This window comes from Macrobrachium nipponense, chromosome 45 (genome assembly GCF_015104395.2).
Source record: "Macrobrachium nipponense isolate FS-2020 chromosome 45, ASM1510439v2, whole genome shotgun sequence".
Classification (NCBI taxonomy): Eukaryota; Metazoa; Arthropoda; class Malacostraca; order Decapoda; family Palaemonidae; genus Macrobrachium; species Macrobrachium nipponense.
This window is the reverse complement of record NC_061105.1, coordinates 421,148-437,868: the sequence shown is the minus strand read 5'-3', so window position 1 is coordinate 437,868 and position 16,721 is coordinate 421,148. Positions and strand designations below refer to the sequence as shown.

Sequence of the window (16,721 nt, the reverse complement as noted above, 5' to 3'; positions counted from 1 at the left end):
ATGAAGAATTCTTTTACCTGAAGGAGTTGGAGAGGTGTTACTAGTCGTATCAACTGATTTGGGCTCTGAGGAGGGAACATCTAGATCTGGAAAGAATGATAGGGTACATAAATAAGGTGGATGTAACTGTAGCATATGTACACTTTTAATAAAATTTCTATTAGCAATTTATAAAACATTTTATACAAATTTGTTAAGGATTCCTTACCTGATGAATAGGGCGACACATCCAAACCATGGAGGGGCTCAGGGTCATCTGGGTCACCGTCACTATCAAAGGAATCTGGAATGATAAAAAAAAAAAAAAAGGTTATGCAACATCAAACACATTGTGTAGTATGTACATACTAGTGTATGTATGCCATAATGTACGTAGTATGTAAACAATTTCCAACATGAAAATGAGAAAAATGAAATTGCTTACCTGATACAGGTGGACGGGCTGCTACAGAGGGTCCAGGTACAGGGGGATCTGGAACTGTCACAGGTAGTACAGGGGGATCTGGAACTGTCACCACTTCTGCAATGAAATTACAAATGATGAAAATTATAATGAAGTTACAATTTACTCTAACATTTAGTATATGTTACATTAAAAAATGAACACATTTTATATACAGTATGTAAACACATAAATTAGTAAAACAGTTCAGAATTCCTTACCAGGACTAGGAGTGGGAGGTGGTGGTACTGGAGACTTGTGAAAGAAAGTGTCAAGCCTGGACTGCACACTTCTCTTCGCCTGCTTCTCCTTCAGGGTCTCCTTGTAGAAAGTCACCAAATCCAATATTCCTCTCTTTTTTTTGTCAAACCTGGCAACGGTAGGGTCTTCTGCCTCAAAAGAAGTCAAGGCTCTCTCCAGATGAGTAAAACCCTCTGACAAGCCTTTCACAGTTAATGACCTGGGTTTTGGCTCTGGTGCCGCCTCCTCCTCCTCAATCATTTGTTGCTCCAGCTCAAGGAGGTCCTCTGCTGACAATTCCTCTCCATGGGATGCCAGCAGCTCTGTTACATCATCAGGTTCAAGATCTAGTTTCAGCCTCTTGCTTAGCCCTATGATCTTCCTCGTCACAGTCTCGACGTCTTCTGCCTGGTCAAAGCCTTCAAAACTGTGCACAAACTGTGGACACAGTTTCTTCCAGGCCCCATTTAAAGTGGTCGTCTTCACCTCGTCCCAAGCACTTGCAATGTTCTTCACTGCATCAGTAATGTTGTAGCCCTTCCAGAATTGCTTCAGTGTCAACTCCTTGTTAGCTTCTATGGCCCTCAAAGCAAAACGTATGGTCCTTCTAAGATAGTAAGCCTTGAAATTAGCAATTACTCCCTGGTCCATTGGCTGTATCAGCGATGTGGTATTGGGTGGGAGGTACACCACCTTCACATTAGGGTGCATGTCGCTCAAATTTGAAGGGTGACCAGGGGCATTGTCCAGGACTAAAAGGGCCTTAAAAGGCAGACCCTTCGAAGTCAAATACCGTTCCACTGCTGGCACGAAATGGTCATTGAACCAATCTTCGAAGACCATCAAGGTAACCCAAGCCTTCTTGTTTGATTTCCAAATCACAGGGAGTTGACAATTGAAAATGCCCTTGAAAGCCCTTGGATTCTCGGCCAAATACACCAGCAAGGGCTTAAGTTTCAAATCGCCACTTGCATTGGCCCCAAACAGCAAAGTCAGTCGCTCCTTACCAGCTTTATGGCCAGGTGCTGACTTCTCCTCCTTGGAAAGGTACGTTCGATTTGGCATTCTTTTCCAAAATAATCCAGTCTCATCCACATTAAAGACTTGGTCAGCCATGTAGCCACCATCCTTAATTATCTCAGCCAAACCACCTGGAAAACTTTCTGCTGCTTCGCTACCAGCACTAGCAGCTTCACCTTGCAGCTTCACATTATGCAAATTTGCACGAGCCTTAAAACAGTTAAACCAACCTCTACTCGCGGAAAATTCACCACCAGCACTGCCTTCTCCAAACTTTTTCACTACTGCCTCATGCAGCGCTCTAGCCTTCTCCTGGATCACACTTAAGCTCACCGGAACACGTCGCTGGTTCTGGTTCTCCAGCCATATCATGAGCAATTTCTCCATTTCAACAATGCTCTGGCTACGTTGCTTCTCGTTAATCACCGTTGACTTCATCGGTGCAGCATCCTTAACGTGCTTCAGAATACGTTCCTTGTCCTTCACTATGGTTACCACCATCGTCCTGCTCAACCCTAAAGCACGACCTATCTCGGTGTTAGTTTCTCCCTTCTCCGAACGCTTGATGACGTCGTATTTTACCTCCATGGTGATGACCTTCCTCTTCTTGGATGAACTATCATCGGAGGAAGTACTCTGCCATTTAGGAGCCATAGTAGAGGCACGAAAAAAGCAATGAAATTCAGCAACGTAGCAGCACACAACCTAGTTAAATGCAGGCAAGCATTCGATTGAGGTGGCATTGTTTGGTATTGTTACGCTTAGCATCCTCGACCGTTCGAGGTCGTTGTTCGGTCAATTTACCATACAGTTTAATAGCGTAAATTAATTTATGCGCCTCCGCTCAGAAACTAGTTCTGCGTATGAGGTATCATTAAAAAGCATAAAAAAACGTCGTAACCTTGGAATTTGCGTTGTAATCTAACCAGAAACTTAGTTTTGTTAATTATGTACTGGAAACAAGCAATGATTTTTTCATTATTTGCGCTTTTGGACTGTTTTAAACTGCGCATCCCAAGCTAGTGTATTCGTTCGCTCGGAAACTAGTTCCGCATATGAGGCGTCACTAAAAAAATTTAAAAAATACGACATAAAAAGTGTCGAAAATCATCATAACCTCAAAATTTTTGTTGTAATGTAACCAAAAACTTATTTTTGTAATATACTGTGCTAAACTATAAAGGATTTTTATCATAGCATGCGTTTTTTAAAAGCGTCGTTAACTCGGAGCGTCGGAAGCGTCAGCGTCGTTAACTCGGAGCGTCGGAAGCGTCAGCATTGTAACCTCGGAACAAGCGTCGTAACCAAGGGCGGTTTTTCAATGAATATTTAAGAAAAAGCGTCGTAACCTCGGAACGTCGTAAGCCGGAACCGTCGTAACCTGGGGACCGCCTGTATATAGCTGTATTCTCCAAAGACCGACAGAATTTCAAAAACTTCCAGCACACGCAGTGGTCGGCCAGGTGGTTAGTACCCATTCCCGCCGCTGGGAGGCGGGCATCAGGAACCATTCCCGTTTTCTATTCAGATTTTCTCTGTTGCCGGTACTGTAAACACCTGTTTTCAGTACCTCCGTCTTAGGATTTTGAAACTTCATTGCCGCTAAGTATCCTAATTGTCTTTTGATTTATTTACTTGGATTTGTGGCTAGGCATACGCTATCATAAATTGATTTGAATTTGGTTTTGATTCATCTTTGCATAAGATATCTGAATCTAGTTAGGCTAGTTTCAGAAGGTGTTGTCTGCAAAGGTAGGGTGTGGCTACCGAAAGCTTCGGTAGATCCGCACTTGGTATGCACGAGGGGTACGGGTCTTGCTTCTTAGTTGAGATATGCCATGTAAGGAGTGTGAGACTTTGACTGATTCCGTAAGGAAGACGTATGATTAGTATGTACGCAAATTAGAGCGTGATTGAATCAGGGGGTCTTCCTCATAGACTGCATCAGTAAACAGAAGTCAGGGTAGTGAACCTGCTAATCTTCCTGTAGACTTTATTTTGCCTAACCCTGTAGTATGGCCTACGGGCTATGAGCTTATGTCTGCGAGAGGTAATGCCTTTCTGTTATTATAGATTCCAGCTGTATCTTGGAATCTCTCCAATCATTGTTGTGAAGTGTAGTGCCCCTAGTGTTGTGGAGGGGGCGTCAGATCGGCCCTATAATGCCTCTAGGCCTGGACTTCTGCCGGACTCCCAGGAACACAGGGAGTGGGCAAGTCGAAAGCCGAAGGAGGGTTATGGGGACTCCCCACCGATCTGGCGTCCCTTCGGCAGACCTGAAGACGCTTCCCAGGCTGCCAAAGATCGTGCACGTGCACGAATCCTGAAGGATTGCTTCTCGTCCTCCGAAGCGTCCTCCCCGCGCAGGGGTTGGAGCTTTCGGAAGGACTCGCGCCCTCTAAAAAGAAGCTTTATAGAAGAGGACGCTTCACGTCCTTTTTCTCTCGTCATGCGTTGCAAACGTCGCCTGAACATGTTTACGTCTTTCCACCGTGAAAGAGGAAAGGAAGTCATCGGAACAGAACACTTTTGAGCGCGGACGTCCGAGCTTTGTTACTGTGAGAAGTAAGAAGGCGTCCCCGCCCCTCGTATTCTCACAGGATCAGCCCTTCTCCTGAGACTGTTTTGTGCAGTCGGATTTCTCTCCGAGATGTCTCTCGCTCTTCCCTGAAGGCAGTTTCTCTCGCTTGTTTTGACGCCTGTCAGAAGCGTGACGCTTTTCTGCACGCTTCTGTTGACGCTCGGCTGGATGCCAGGCGCACGCGGGTGCCCGCCAGGCGCGCGCGAGTTGACACCAGGCGCTCGCCAGTGGACGCCAGGCGCGCGTCAGCGCACGCCAGGCGTGATGCCTGGCTGAACGTTTCTGTTGATTCTTCAAATCTCTCATCGCCTTCAAGAGGTGCACCGTGTTTCTTTGATTAAGGAAGCTTCTACTTCTGTACCTGTTCATGCTTCGGAGTTTTTGGAAGAGACTCTCGCTACTGCTTGACCTTCGTCTTCACAACACGCTCTTGTTTAAGATTTAGGCCTAAGGTCTTTTACCTCTACCTTCGGTGATCCCTTCTACCTCACCTGCGGAAGAAGGTGAAGTAAGCAGTGCTTCGGAGGAAGCTTAAAATGAACAAGCAACATCGTCTTCGAAACCCAGCAAGACCACGGGTTTCGTGAAGTCAAGAGGTCTCTGTCAACTAATAGTGCTTTTCGCAAATTCCAGGATTGGATGGAGTTAAGGAAAGCTCAAGGGAAGATCTCTTCTGCTCTACCACCGTCAAGACTTAGCGTTAAGGCAGGTATGTGGTATGTAGAAGCTCGACGTCCTGCACGTCATGACGATCAACAGAGCACTTGCCAAGGCGCCCTACATGTCAAGACATTCAGTAGGATTCTTGCAAGGACACTCATCAAGAGGACGCTCTTCAGGACGCTCCATGGTACGCGCCTTCGGCTCCTTAGAATGCTCTACAGAAGCTTCTTTTACCGGAAATGAATACGCCTTCTGTAAGACTTTTTTCCTGACAACTTTAATAGAATCCATGACTTGATGAACTTCAGGAAAGCGCAAGGCAAGACTTCCTTTGCCATACTGCCAATAAATTTAAGCGTTAGCAGGCATTCGATGTGATATGGGAGAGGAAGCTGGTTGGAGAGTTCCTTCCTCTTCCCAGGATAATTTTGTCCATCTGAAAGGGCTTTTCAGATGATGGATTTTGTTAGCTCCTAGATTAGTATTTCGGGGCCCTGGACCTGTAGTCTCGGAGCCCTGACTATTTTTCTCTCATATAATTATCCAACCTGCACAGATAAGGTAGTCAGGTCGGTTCTGATGAGCTAGCATCTAGAAAGACTCTAGAAATCTTTAAGCAGATTTCGGTGTCATAAAACACCTCTTCTGTGTTCGGGACTACGCTACCGAAGGGGAACGTCAGGGTCCTACCTGCCGTAAGCCCAGTCTCTTACCAGGAATCTTGCCCCTTCCTCGATTTATGCGGGAATCGGGAAAATTATGTCGACTTCCTGGATTACGTTTTGTCAATTAAGTGACTTTCCCCCATTGACATGATACTAATCGTTTTGTCAAGTAAGTGGGTATCCCCTCATTGACAAAAATAACTTTTTGTCTCGTAAATGGGTTAGTTCTCATTGACAAAGATCTCAATAACTTTGTATCGCGTAAGCGGATAAGCTCTTATTGACAAGATTCGGAAGAGCTCTCTTTCATCAATCGCAGACTCGTACAAGAAAAAGACTTGTAGACTACGTCCATGAATGCCTATGTCCAATAACATAAGAAGCTTGAGCTGTCCGCTTCGGTTCTTTGTTCTCACTTGAAGATCTCCTTCGGCTAATGCTATTTCGTTCTCTTGCCGAAGAGAACAAAAGCAATCGATTTCCATTCTCTCTCTCCCTCGTCGAGGAAAGAATGTAGTAGAGAATTGGCTGTCCAAGTGACTACAATACTCTATGTATTTTGCCTTTGCGTTATATTACTACTGTTTGGTTCAAGTCATATACACATACTATAGTTACCTCTACGGATGGCAACCGAGAGGACTATTATTTTAAGTGCATTTAATCGGTACTCCCTGCAACCTTCCATTAGTTTCCGATTTATCTTTTGCCTATTTATGGTAGTGTTATGACAACACAAACGCAGCTCTGTATTTAGCTGTTTCTGTTTCGCTTAAATATACCAGCTTGAGAGTCTCTTTCTGCTCAAATAATAACAGACCTATTCCTTCGTAGAATAGAGTAGCTGGCAACCCAGGCATAATAGTGAGAGACGGCGAACGTAAGCTGCTGTCGCTGTACACTAACCGAGCCAGTACCAGCTAGTTCGCTGTCATGCGCGGTCGGTTACGTCTCTCTCTCCTGCGGGATTGACTGACTAACCGTATCTCTGCCCTACAATCACGGACTTTAGCCTAGGATTGAGGGGAATTCTAACATGCATGAATAAACATTGCCTTCGTTTTGTGAAACAATTTTTAACAGAGATATCTCTTACACCTTTCGGTGCTCTTTACTGCACTGTTACAGGATTCTTTACGAGTCTACCGCGACATAGCACTATAATATGCTCTCCTGCTTAGGCAAAGCGCAGCCTTATTTAGGGAAGGAAGCATGCTCGGTGAGGGAATGGATGAGCCTGCTGGGGACCATTTCCTTCCTGAAGAAGTTTGTTTCTCCCTTGGAGAACGAGTTTTTGGAACCAGTGGTCCAGATCAACTCGGACAATTCCACAGCTCTCTCATATCTCAAGAAGTATCGAGAAACACTCTCTCAGTCCCTGTTCAAGTTAACGAGAAAGAGCTTATTATGACAACAGGCATAGAATGTAACGATCCTCAAGAGGTTCGTTACAGGATTACAAAACGTCCGTACGAATCTTCTCGATCGACGGCAGCAACTACTGACTTCCGAGTGGAATCTTTGATTAGAAGTATGTTGAGAGTTGTGGAGACTTAAGGGACGTCCTTTCATATATCTCTTCGCAATGTTGGGGACGAAGAGGCTTCCTCTACTCTGCCCCCTTATTCTCGATCCGGGAGCAGTAGCAATACACGCCATCCTATGGTATTGAACGGGGATGGATGTTTAGTCTCTTTTCCCCTTTTTAAACTCTTAGGAAATGTAATAAGATAATTTATGACGTCACAGGGAGCGAGAATGATGCTGATCACCCCATGTTGGCCTTCATCATGCTGGATTCACAGAGGTCAGGTCCTTCCTAGAACCCTTTCCAAGGACCTTTTCCGAGAGAGTCGCTCTTCTCTAACAGCCTCACTACGAAAGGTACCTCAAAACCTCTCCGCTCTGAGTCTGACTACGTTCAGACTGTCGAGAAGTTGACCGGAATAAGAGGATTTTCAAGACTAATGGCAAGTGTCATTGCCAAGGCAAGAAATGCTGCCTATCTTGCAGTGTACCAATCGGAGTGGGCCGTTTCTTGAGATAGTGCAGGAAGAATGGCTTTTCTTCCACCTCGACCTCTGTGAATTACATTACCGTCTTCCCTTTCCGTCTGAAGAATGAGATAAGCTGGCAGTCCCAACTATTAAAGAATACACAAATATGTTGTTGACGGCCTTTGGGCTCAGAGATTTGCATCTGTCAAACAACAAAGCCCTTCACGATCTTTGAGGTCTGTGGAATCTCGAAACTGTCCAGATCGAAGCTTTCGGTATGGAACTTAGACGTAGTCTGAAGTTCCTGATGTCAAAGCATTTTGAACCTCTCCTTTCTGTAAGCTTAATGCACGTGACAAGAAAGGCTTATTTTCTAACCACTCTAGCTACGACAAAGAGGGTTAGTGAGGTTTTGAGCCATCATCAGACGTTTTGGCTTTAGAGAACACAATGCGGTGTGTTCTCTAAACCTTCCGTTGTGGCCTAAGAATGGAAGCCCGTCTAACCCTTGGCCCAGGAGCTTGGAAATCAAGGGGATGGCACAAATTATTGGGCAAGTGCCAGAGAGAGTCCTGTGCCCTGTCGGGTCTCTCAAGTTTTATCTACATAAAACTAAAGAAAGTCGAGGTCCTTTGGACAATCTGCAGTGTTCCGTAAAAGACCAGACTTGCCCATGTCAAAGAACACCCTGGCTTTATTGTTAAGGAGTTCTTTCAAAGAGGCTCATTCGTTGTGTTTGGACAAAGATTTGAGATCTTTTGATCTGAATGCTCACGAGATGAGGGTGCGGCCTCGGAAGCATTTCAACAGAGCATGGCACTCAGTAACATCCTGAGTACCGAGTTTTAGCGAAGCAACTCGGTGTTTGCTTCACACTCCCTGCGGGATGTGAAGACGGCATATGAGATCTGCTGCTCGCTAGGGCCATACGTGTCCGCAGACACAATCTTGGGGGCAAGAAGTACCACTCATCCTATCCTGTAGAAAATGGTTAGGAAGAGCTGTTAATTTTAGTTGTTGAGTAGCCGCCAATGGCGGACTTCTTAATTCTTAAGCCTTAGTTTAAAACACCTTAACTTTGGCTAGGTTGGTCAGGTGGTGATATTTATATTACTTCTTAGCCCTCATGGTATGGTCAATATGGTCTAGTCACATTGTGATCACGCTCCCATTGACAGATCATCTAGAACTCACCAGCTATACTGGTCACTACCTTGCTGGAGGCTCTAGTAAAGCAAAAGCTGACTTGGGTGACAGTAATCACGAAGTCAGCTATGCTAACAGGTGGAACCAAGATGTAAATCATCTGCGTGCAATTTGTTTCCCAAAATCCTTCTATTCTGTCCCTTCCCACCTCCAACGGTGTGATTCAGCTATATATATATCTGACAGGTAAGTTTCATGAACAAAATGATATTGTTATGATACAATAAAGTTTGTTCATACTTACCTGGCAGATATATATATATAATCAAGTACCCACCCACCTCCCCTCAGGGGACAGTGGCATTAGAAAATCTGAATAGAAAACGGGAATGGTTCTTGATGCCCGTCTCCCAGCGGCGGGAATGGGTACTAACCACCTGGCCGACCACTGCGTGTGCCGGAAGTTTTTGAAATTCTGTCAGTCTTCGGAGAATACAGCTATATATATATCTGCCAGGTAAGTATGAACAAACTTTATTGTACAATAACAATATCATTTTGTTCATGAAGCTTACCTGCCAGATATATATATAGCTGAATCCCACCTTTGGAGGAAGGGGGAGACAGACTCGGATTTGGGAAACAATATCATGTAGATGATTGACATCTTGGTTCCTTACCTGTTAGCATAGCTGACTTCGTGATTACCATCACCCAAGTCTGCTTCTGCTTTACTAGAGACTCCAGCAAGGTAGTGACCTGTGAAGCTGTTGAGTTCTAGATGATCTGTCAACGGGGGCGTGACCACAATGCAACTAGATCCTATATTTATAGACATCAAATTCGGGTAATGCATTCCTAGAGGTTCCAGCAAGGACGTGACCTGTGTAGCTGGTGCACTCTAGTGATCTGTCACGGGGAGCGTGACCACAATGTGACAGACCATATAGGTGTTGTTTAGACACCGAATGCAGTTTATGCTTCACTAGAGGTTCCAGCAAAGACATGACCTGTGTAGCTGGTGCGCTCCAGATGATCTGTCAACGGGGACGTGACCACAATGTGACAAGACCATTTCACCCTACTATGAGGGCGAAGCAAAAACATTACCACCTGACCTAGCCTATCTGCTTAAACTTCGTATAACCTAGGCTAATGAAGGGAAGTCCGCCCCAGGCGGCCGACCCACAACCACAAAACTAAACACCTATATAAACATAAAATAAAAATAAATAAAAATGATATTATGATACAATAAAGTTTGTTCATACTTACCTGGCAGATATATATATAGCTGTATTCTCCGAAGACTGACAGAATTTCAAAAACTTCCGGCACACGCAGTGGTCGGCCAGGTGGTTAGTACCCATTCCCGCCGCTGGGAGACGGGCATCAAGAACCATTCCCGTTTTCTATTCAGATTTTCTAATGCCACTGTCCCCTGAGGGGAGGTGGGTGGGTACTTGATTATATATATATATCTGCCAGGTAAGTATGAACAAACTTTATTGTATCATAATATCATTTTTATTTATTTTTATTTTATGTTTATATAGGTGTTTAGTTTTGTGGTTGTGGGTCGGCTGCCTGGGGCGGACTTCCCTTCATTAGCCTAGGTTATACGAAGTTTAAGCAGATAGGCTAGGTCAGGTGGTAATGTTTTTGCTTCGCCCTCATAGTAGGGTGAAATGGTCTTGTCACATTGTGGTCACGTCCCCGTTGACAGATCATCTGGAGCGCACCAGCTACACAGGTCATGTCTTTGCTGGAACCTCTAGTGAAGCATAAACAGCATTCGGTGTCTAAACAACACCTATATGGTCTGTCACATTGTGGTCACGCTCCCCGTGACAGATCATTAGAGTGCACCAGCTACACAGGTCACGTCCTTGCTGGAACCTCTAGGAATGCATTACCCGAATTTGATGTCTATAAATATAGGATCTAGTTGCATTGTGGTCACGCCCCCGTTGACAGATCATCTAGAACTCAACAGCTTCACAGGTCACTACCTTGCTGGAGTCTCTAGTAAAGCAGAAGCAGACTTGGGTGATGGTAATCACGAAGTCAGCTATGCTAACAGGTAAGGAACCAAGATGTCAATCATCTACATGATATTGTTTCCCAAATCCGAGTCTGTCTCCCCCTTCCTCCAAAGGTGGGATTCAGCTATATATATATCTGGCAGGTAAGCTTCATGAACAAAATGATATTGTTATTGTACAATAAAGTTTGTTCATACTTACCTGGCAGATATATATAATCAAAGTGCCCACCCACCTCCCCTCAGGAGACAGTGGCACTAGAAAATCTGAATAGGAAATGGGAATGGTTCCTGACGCCCACCTCCCAGCGGCGGGAATGGGTACTACCACCTGGCCGACCACTGCGTGTGCCGGGAGTTTTGAAATTCTGTCGGACTTCGGAGAATACAGCTATATATATATCTGCCAGGTAAGTATGAACAAACTTTATTGTACAATAACAATATAATTTTTACCAGACTTTCAGAGTACATGATTTCTAGATCAACCAAGCATTACTTATTTTTATTTTTCTATTTTGAATGCCAATTGCACTTTAGATGCAAAGATGTTCCGTAACTTTAAGAGTAGGTATCTAAATAATTTCATTGTATAAAAGTGTTAGTTCTCAGTGCGTACTCTTCTAGTGCGCCAGGGTTGACTAGAATGTTCTATTTAGTTTTTCAATTGACTGTTTTACATAGTGTATTTGTTAAATTTATGTGATAATATTTTTCAACAGGAATTGTTTGATGCTACATTTTCCCCCCTAGAGTTAACTAAGCATGCTACTGCCTTCAACTTTTTAAATAAATGAAATACTTATTAACATAGTATAACTAATATATCTATGTATATCTTCATGGGTGTTTCTTATTGCTCTGGTAAGGGACTTTCTTCATGCACTTGCAATTTTACAGGTGATAGGGGGAATGGCTCTTTGAGTCCAACCCTTCTACGGATGAAGAAAGACATTGAAAAGCTGCAGAAAGACTCGTCCGATCTGAAAACAAAATTTGATCGGTACATAACTGATGAACAGACCATTCAGGGTGCATCATCTGTAACTGGAAGCTTACACACATCCTCTTCTACAGCTGAGAAAAGGAAGCACTCGAGCGATGGAGAAGAGGAGACGGAGGACGGTTCCGAGAAGAAAATGTTGGCTACGGACAAGTCGAAGTTTTCTACCGACAGTGAGGGCTACATGATTGTTTATACGGACGGTGCCTATCAATTCAATGGTCGACATGGGGCAGGAGTAGGAGTGTTCTTTGGACATGGCCACCCGTTGTAAGTATAAAGGCCTCTGTGTGGTTTGATTGTTAAACTGAGCATTGTGGTTAGAGTATACCCAGCATATGGTAATTTTAAAAGTTGCATTGTTATCAGAAGTTAAATTTGTCTTGTTGATACATGTGAACAATGTTTTCAGGAATGTTTCTGAACGAGTTCGTGGCAAGGCAACTGATAAAAGGGCTGCAATCCAGGCTGCTACATATGCAGTGGAACGTGCAAAAGCCTCAGGTTGGAGATTTTCTCATTATTGTTGTATTTTGTGGCTGGTGTTAATAGATATAAAGAGCTTGTGATTTTTTTTCGTTTTTTTTCTTTTAGTCCCATGGGACAATGGGGATATTGGTGATTGCTCTATAAATGACAGTGGCACAGATATGATACGAATGTTTGTTTCGACACGGGATACAAACCTTTTGGTCCTTTTACAATAGGAAGGTTACTAGCGGCAGCTGGATAGGTCGTAAGCTTTCGAACAAGGGAGTTCGGTAGTTAACTGCTTGTCCGACAGTACGCGCACCGCGCGACTTGGAGGTGAAGAACCACTTTTGCTTTCGGCCTGCTGGTGTGTAGACGTGCTCTTCATCGCTCTGCCCGCTTCATCGTTGTGTGCTTTCAGGATATTTGTGTTTTATCTTACTGTTTGTGTGTGTGTAAAAGTGAACTGTAAGTACACTTATTCATTTTTCATATACGCTTTGTTTATTCAATTGATAATGGATCAAGGATCGATGGAATCTCTGCACCTCCTATTACCCGACGACTGTGCCGGGGTTGAGGGGCGTAAATATGATATTGTTATGACACAATAAAGTTTTGTACATACTTACCCGGCAGATATATACTTAGCTATAGTCTCCGACGTCCCGACAGAATTTCAAATTTCGCGGCACACGCTACAGGTAGGTCAGGTGATCTACCCTCCCGCCGCTGGGTGGCGGGACTAGGAACCATTCCTGTTTCCTAATCAGATTTTCTCTTCCACCTGTCTCCTGAGGGGAGGCTGGGTGGGCCATTAATCGTATATATCTGCCGGGTAAGTATGTACAAAACTTTATTGTATCATAACAATATCATTTTTGTACATGCAACTTCCCCGGCAGATATATACTTAGCTGATTGGCACCCTTGGTGGAGGGTAAGAGACAGCTAAATACTGTATATAACAAAACAGGAAAACAACATATGTTGTAGGTTATAAAGAAAAAACCTTGGTTCCTACCTGAATGGGCAGAAGACTTCATGGATACTGTCTATGAGTCTGCTTGCCTCAAGAGCTTCAGCGAGGATGAGACCTGTGACCGATAGCCCTTCTGGATCGTGTCAATGGGGGCTGGCCCACTTACTTGACAGAGCCTTCTATTGGATCGTGCCAATGGGGGCTGACCCACTTACATGACAGAGCCTTAACCTGTATCATATCAATGGGGACTCGCCCTCTTACATGACAGAGCTATAGGTATCAATATACAAGGAGCACAAAACCAATCCCGACCACCTGACCAACTCTAACCCGTGTTAGAGCTAACAATTGAAAGGGGTTACCACTTAACCCTCTTTCAAACAAATATAAAAACATAACACCAAATTAAAAATTAAACTAAACTAACAAGGATTAGTCTCAGCTCCCTGTCCCAGCACTGAAACTGCAGATATGTAGGGCCCCAATGAGAAGCACTTATCGTAAGTCACTCTCATGTCTCTCAAGTAGAGAGAAGCAAACACTGAGTTGCATCTTCAGGATGTAGAGATCTGAGAGCAATAACGGTAGACACACTCCTTCTAGACTGGACAGGGATAGACGGCTACGCGTTTCCCCCACTCAAGATTTTGGGGGAAGTATTGAGAAAGTCCATCCCCTCAACAGGAATGAAACTAACTCTGGTCGCTCCCTTTTGGCCAGCTCAGGAATGGTTCACAGAGGTACTGGAATGGATGGTGGACTTCCCCAGAGCTCTTCCACTCAGGGGAGATCTGCTCAGACAACGCCACTGCGACAGGTTTCACTAAAACCTACCCGCTCTCTGCCTGACTACCTTCAGACTATCGAGAGGTTTGTCAGAGCGAGAGGCTTTTCGTGCAAGGCTGCTAGCGTGATTGCCAGAGCCTGCAGGTCATCAACCTTGCGAGTCTACAAGTCGAAGTGGGAAGTGTTTCGGAGATGGTGCAGGACGAAGAAACTATCCTCATCCAATACCTCTGTGACCATAATTGCTGACTTCCTTCTCTTTTTAAGAGAAGAATGCAGCTTAGCTATCTCTACGATTGAAGGTTATTGATTGTAGCATACTATCCGCGGTGTTCAGGAACAGGGATCTGAATATCGCGGAGGATAAAATCTGCATAATCTTATCAGATCTTTTGAGACGACTAAGAAGTAGATCTCTAGACCGCCTAGTTGGAACTTAGATGTGGTTCTCAAGTTCCTAGTATCGGACAAGTTCGAACCCCCTCAACAGGCGTCCTTCAGGGACCTGACTAGAAAGTCTCTGTTTTCTTTTAGCGCTGGCGACTGCTAGAAGAGTTAGCAAGCTTCAGGCTCTGGATGCTAGAGTAGGGTTTAAAGGAGAGTCGCCAATCTGCTCTTTTAAAGCTTTTGTTCTTAGCAAAGAACGAGAATCCCTCTAAACCCTAGCCTTTAAGTTTTGTGGTCTAGGGCTCTCACCCTTAGTGGGAAGAGAGATAAGAGAGATCTCTGTGCCCTGTCAGGATCCTTAAAATTCTACCTGGAAAGAAGAAAAAAGAAGATTAAGGCCAACCTAAAGAGTCTCTGGTGTTCTGTCAGAGATCCCAGAAGACCCCTTTCTAAGAACGCTCTGGTGTTCTTTATGAGGAACGTCATAACAGGCGCATGCGACGTACGATGAGGAACAGTTTAAACTCCTTAGAGTTAAAGCACATGAAGTAAGGGCCATTGCGACACCTCTTGCGTTTCAGAAGAATATGTCTCTGAACATCTAGACACAAATCTAGACAAAATGACTGAATCATTTGAAGATAAATTCAAAGCAGAACTACAAGAAGCATGAAGTGATAAGCAGCAGATGGGCAGTTTGGTTGGGAACTTGGTGCAGACCAAGTTCCAAGAGATGTTTGTGCAACTTTCATCTTCTTTAGAGGAGTCAGGGCAGTCTATCCGAGCTATCTCAGATAGACTAGTTACTCAGGAGAACCTTATCCCAGGGCTCCGAGAGAACTCAGCGGCAGGACTTCCACAGCCCGGCATGGTAGCTCAAGTCATGCCGGACTCGTCTACCCTTCCCACGTTTACGGCAAGCAACCCCTGGAGAATTGCTTCCCACGCTCCCTACGTAGACGGCATGCTAGCGATTGAGGGCTGTGGAACTCGAAGGATTGAGGACTTCAAGTTTCATCCGCAAGGATTGCAGCCCCCTTTCATTGGCTATGCCTGCCTTACAGAAGCGGCTATGAGAAGGGAAGACAAGGTCCCGAAGGAGACTGTAATTCTCTCTCGGGATCACGCACAACGTGAATGGCTACGTAACCTTGAGGAGTGGCAATGTACCAACACCAAGATTACAGCCTTCAAGAGTGCCTTCACAATCTTCACTGTGGACGAGGAGACTCCCATCCCATTCACATCGAAGGTAGCGGAACTCACTCTGCAAGCCGCAATGAAGGACGAACCAATGCCACAACTCCGGGAGACAGAACAAACATCCCTCCTGCTCCCTGGAACGGACGATCTCTGGGTAGATCTTCCGGCCACCTTTTCGGTGGGCAAACTAAAACCAGACTGCGCCATCTCTCAGTTCAGCAAGAGATTACCCAGGCTGTCAGACAACCTCATCCAGGCTGAGTTCGACGCCAGGATGAGGCTGTGCAGATCCCTCAATTCACTAGTAATGACGGAAGTATCAGCTCTAATCTACGGAGAAGAGCCGCTATTCAAAATCATTGCAAAGTCACAATTGTACTTGATGCAATGTGACTTGTATGATTTCGTCATAGCTAGGCGAAATTGTAGGAAGCATGTACTGGCGGAGGCCACTATCCGACATGAGCCTAACAAGCTCTTAGCCTCATCCATTTGAGGCGCTGATCTCTTCCCAGCCTCTGTAGTGAACGAAGTTCACTGCGAGGCAGTTAGGTTCAATCGGAGCCTAAGGGTTCCCTGGGGTTTGGTCAGCAAACCAAAATTGGAGTCGGCTGCATCAAACCCAAAATCAAAGAAGAAGCCTAGGAAATTCCAGCCTTTCCAGGCTTCCCAACAGCAGACGGTAGTACAGGCGGTTCCGGTATTACAGGTACCGCAACCATCCACTTCCAAGGCGCAGCCACAACAACAGTTTGTGCTGCTAACGCAACCGCCTCAGCAGGCACAGGCTTCGACCTCCTATGCTGTCTCCCCTGCTTTCAACCCAATCTTGGAAGGTCAGTCCTTTCAGCCCTTCAACAGGTTTGGCAGGGGTAGCAGGGCAAGAGGCGCCTTCCACCAACGGGCCAGCGGAAGAGCCTCTAACCGAGGTAAGGGTTCCCGGGGAGGACGTGGGACGCACCCTTCCTCGAACCAGTGAGAATCCTCAGGTAGGAGGGAGACTGTTCCTCTTTCGTCACCGATGGAGGTTCAGCAAATGGGCCCAAAGTATTGTGTCCAAAGGTCTAGGGGGGAGCTGGCTCAAAGGC

At 45.1% G+C, this 16,721-nt stretch overlaps 2 protein-coding genes across 2 annotated transcripts in view; one reads left to right on the top strand and one right to left on the bottom strand.

Moving 5' to 3' along the window:
* LOC135214251 (alpha-ketoglutarate dehydrogenase component 4-like) overlaps nucleotides 1-16,721 on the bottom strand; it is a 381,447-nt gene that overhangs the window by 168,904 nt on the left and 195,822 nt on the right. The window lies entirely within an intron of this gene.
* The window catches only part of LOC135214249 (ribonuclease H1-like), a 99,618-nt gene that overhangs the window by 69,154 nt on the left and 13,743 nt on the right, over nucleotides 1-16,721 (top strand). Inside the window, exons 3-4 of the mRNA XM_064248313.1 lie at nucleotides 11,699-12,071; nucleotides 12,214-12,305. Of these exons, the coding sequence (XP_064104383.1) occupies nucleotides 11,699-12,071; nucleotides 12,214-12,305 (465 nt within the window). The remainder of the gene's footprint in view (nucleotides 1-11,698; nucleotides 12,072-12,213; nucleotides 12,306-16,721) is intronic.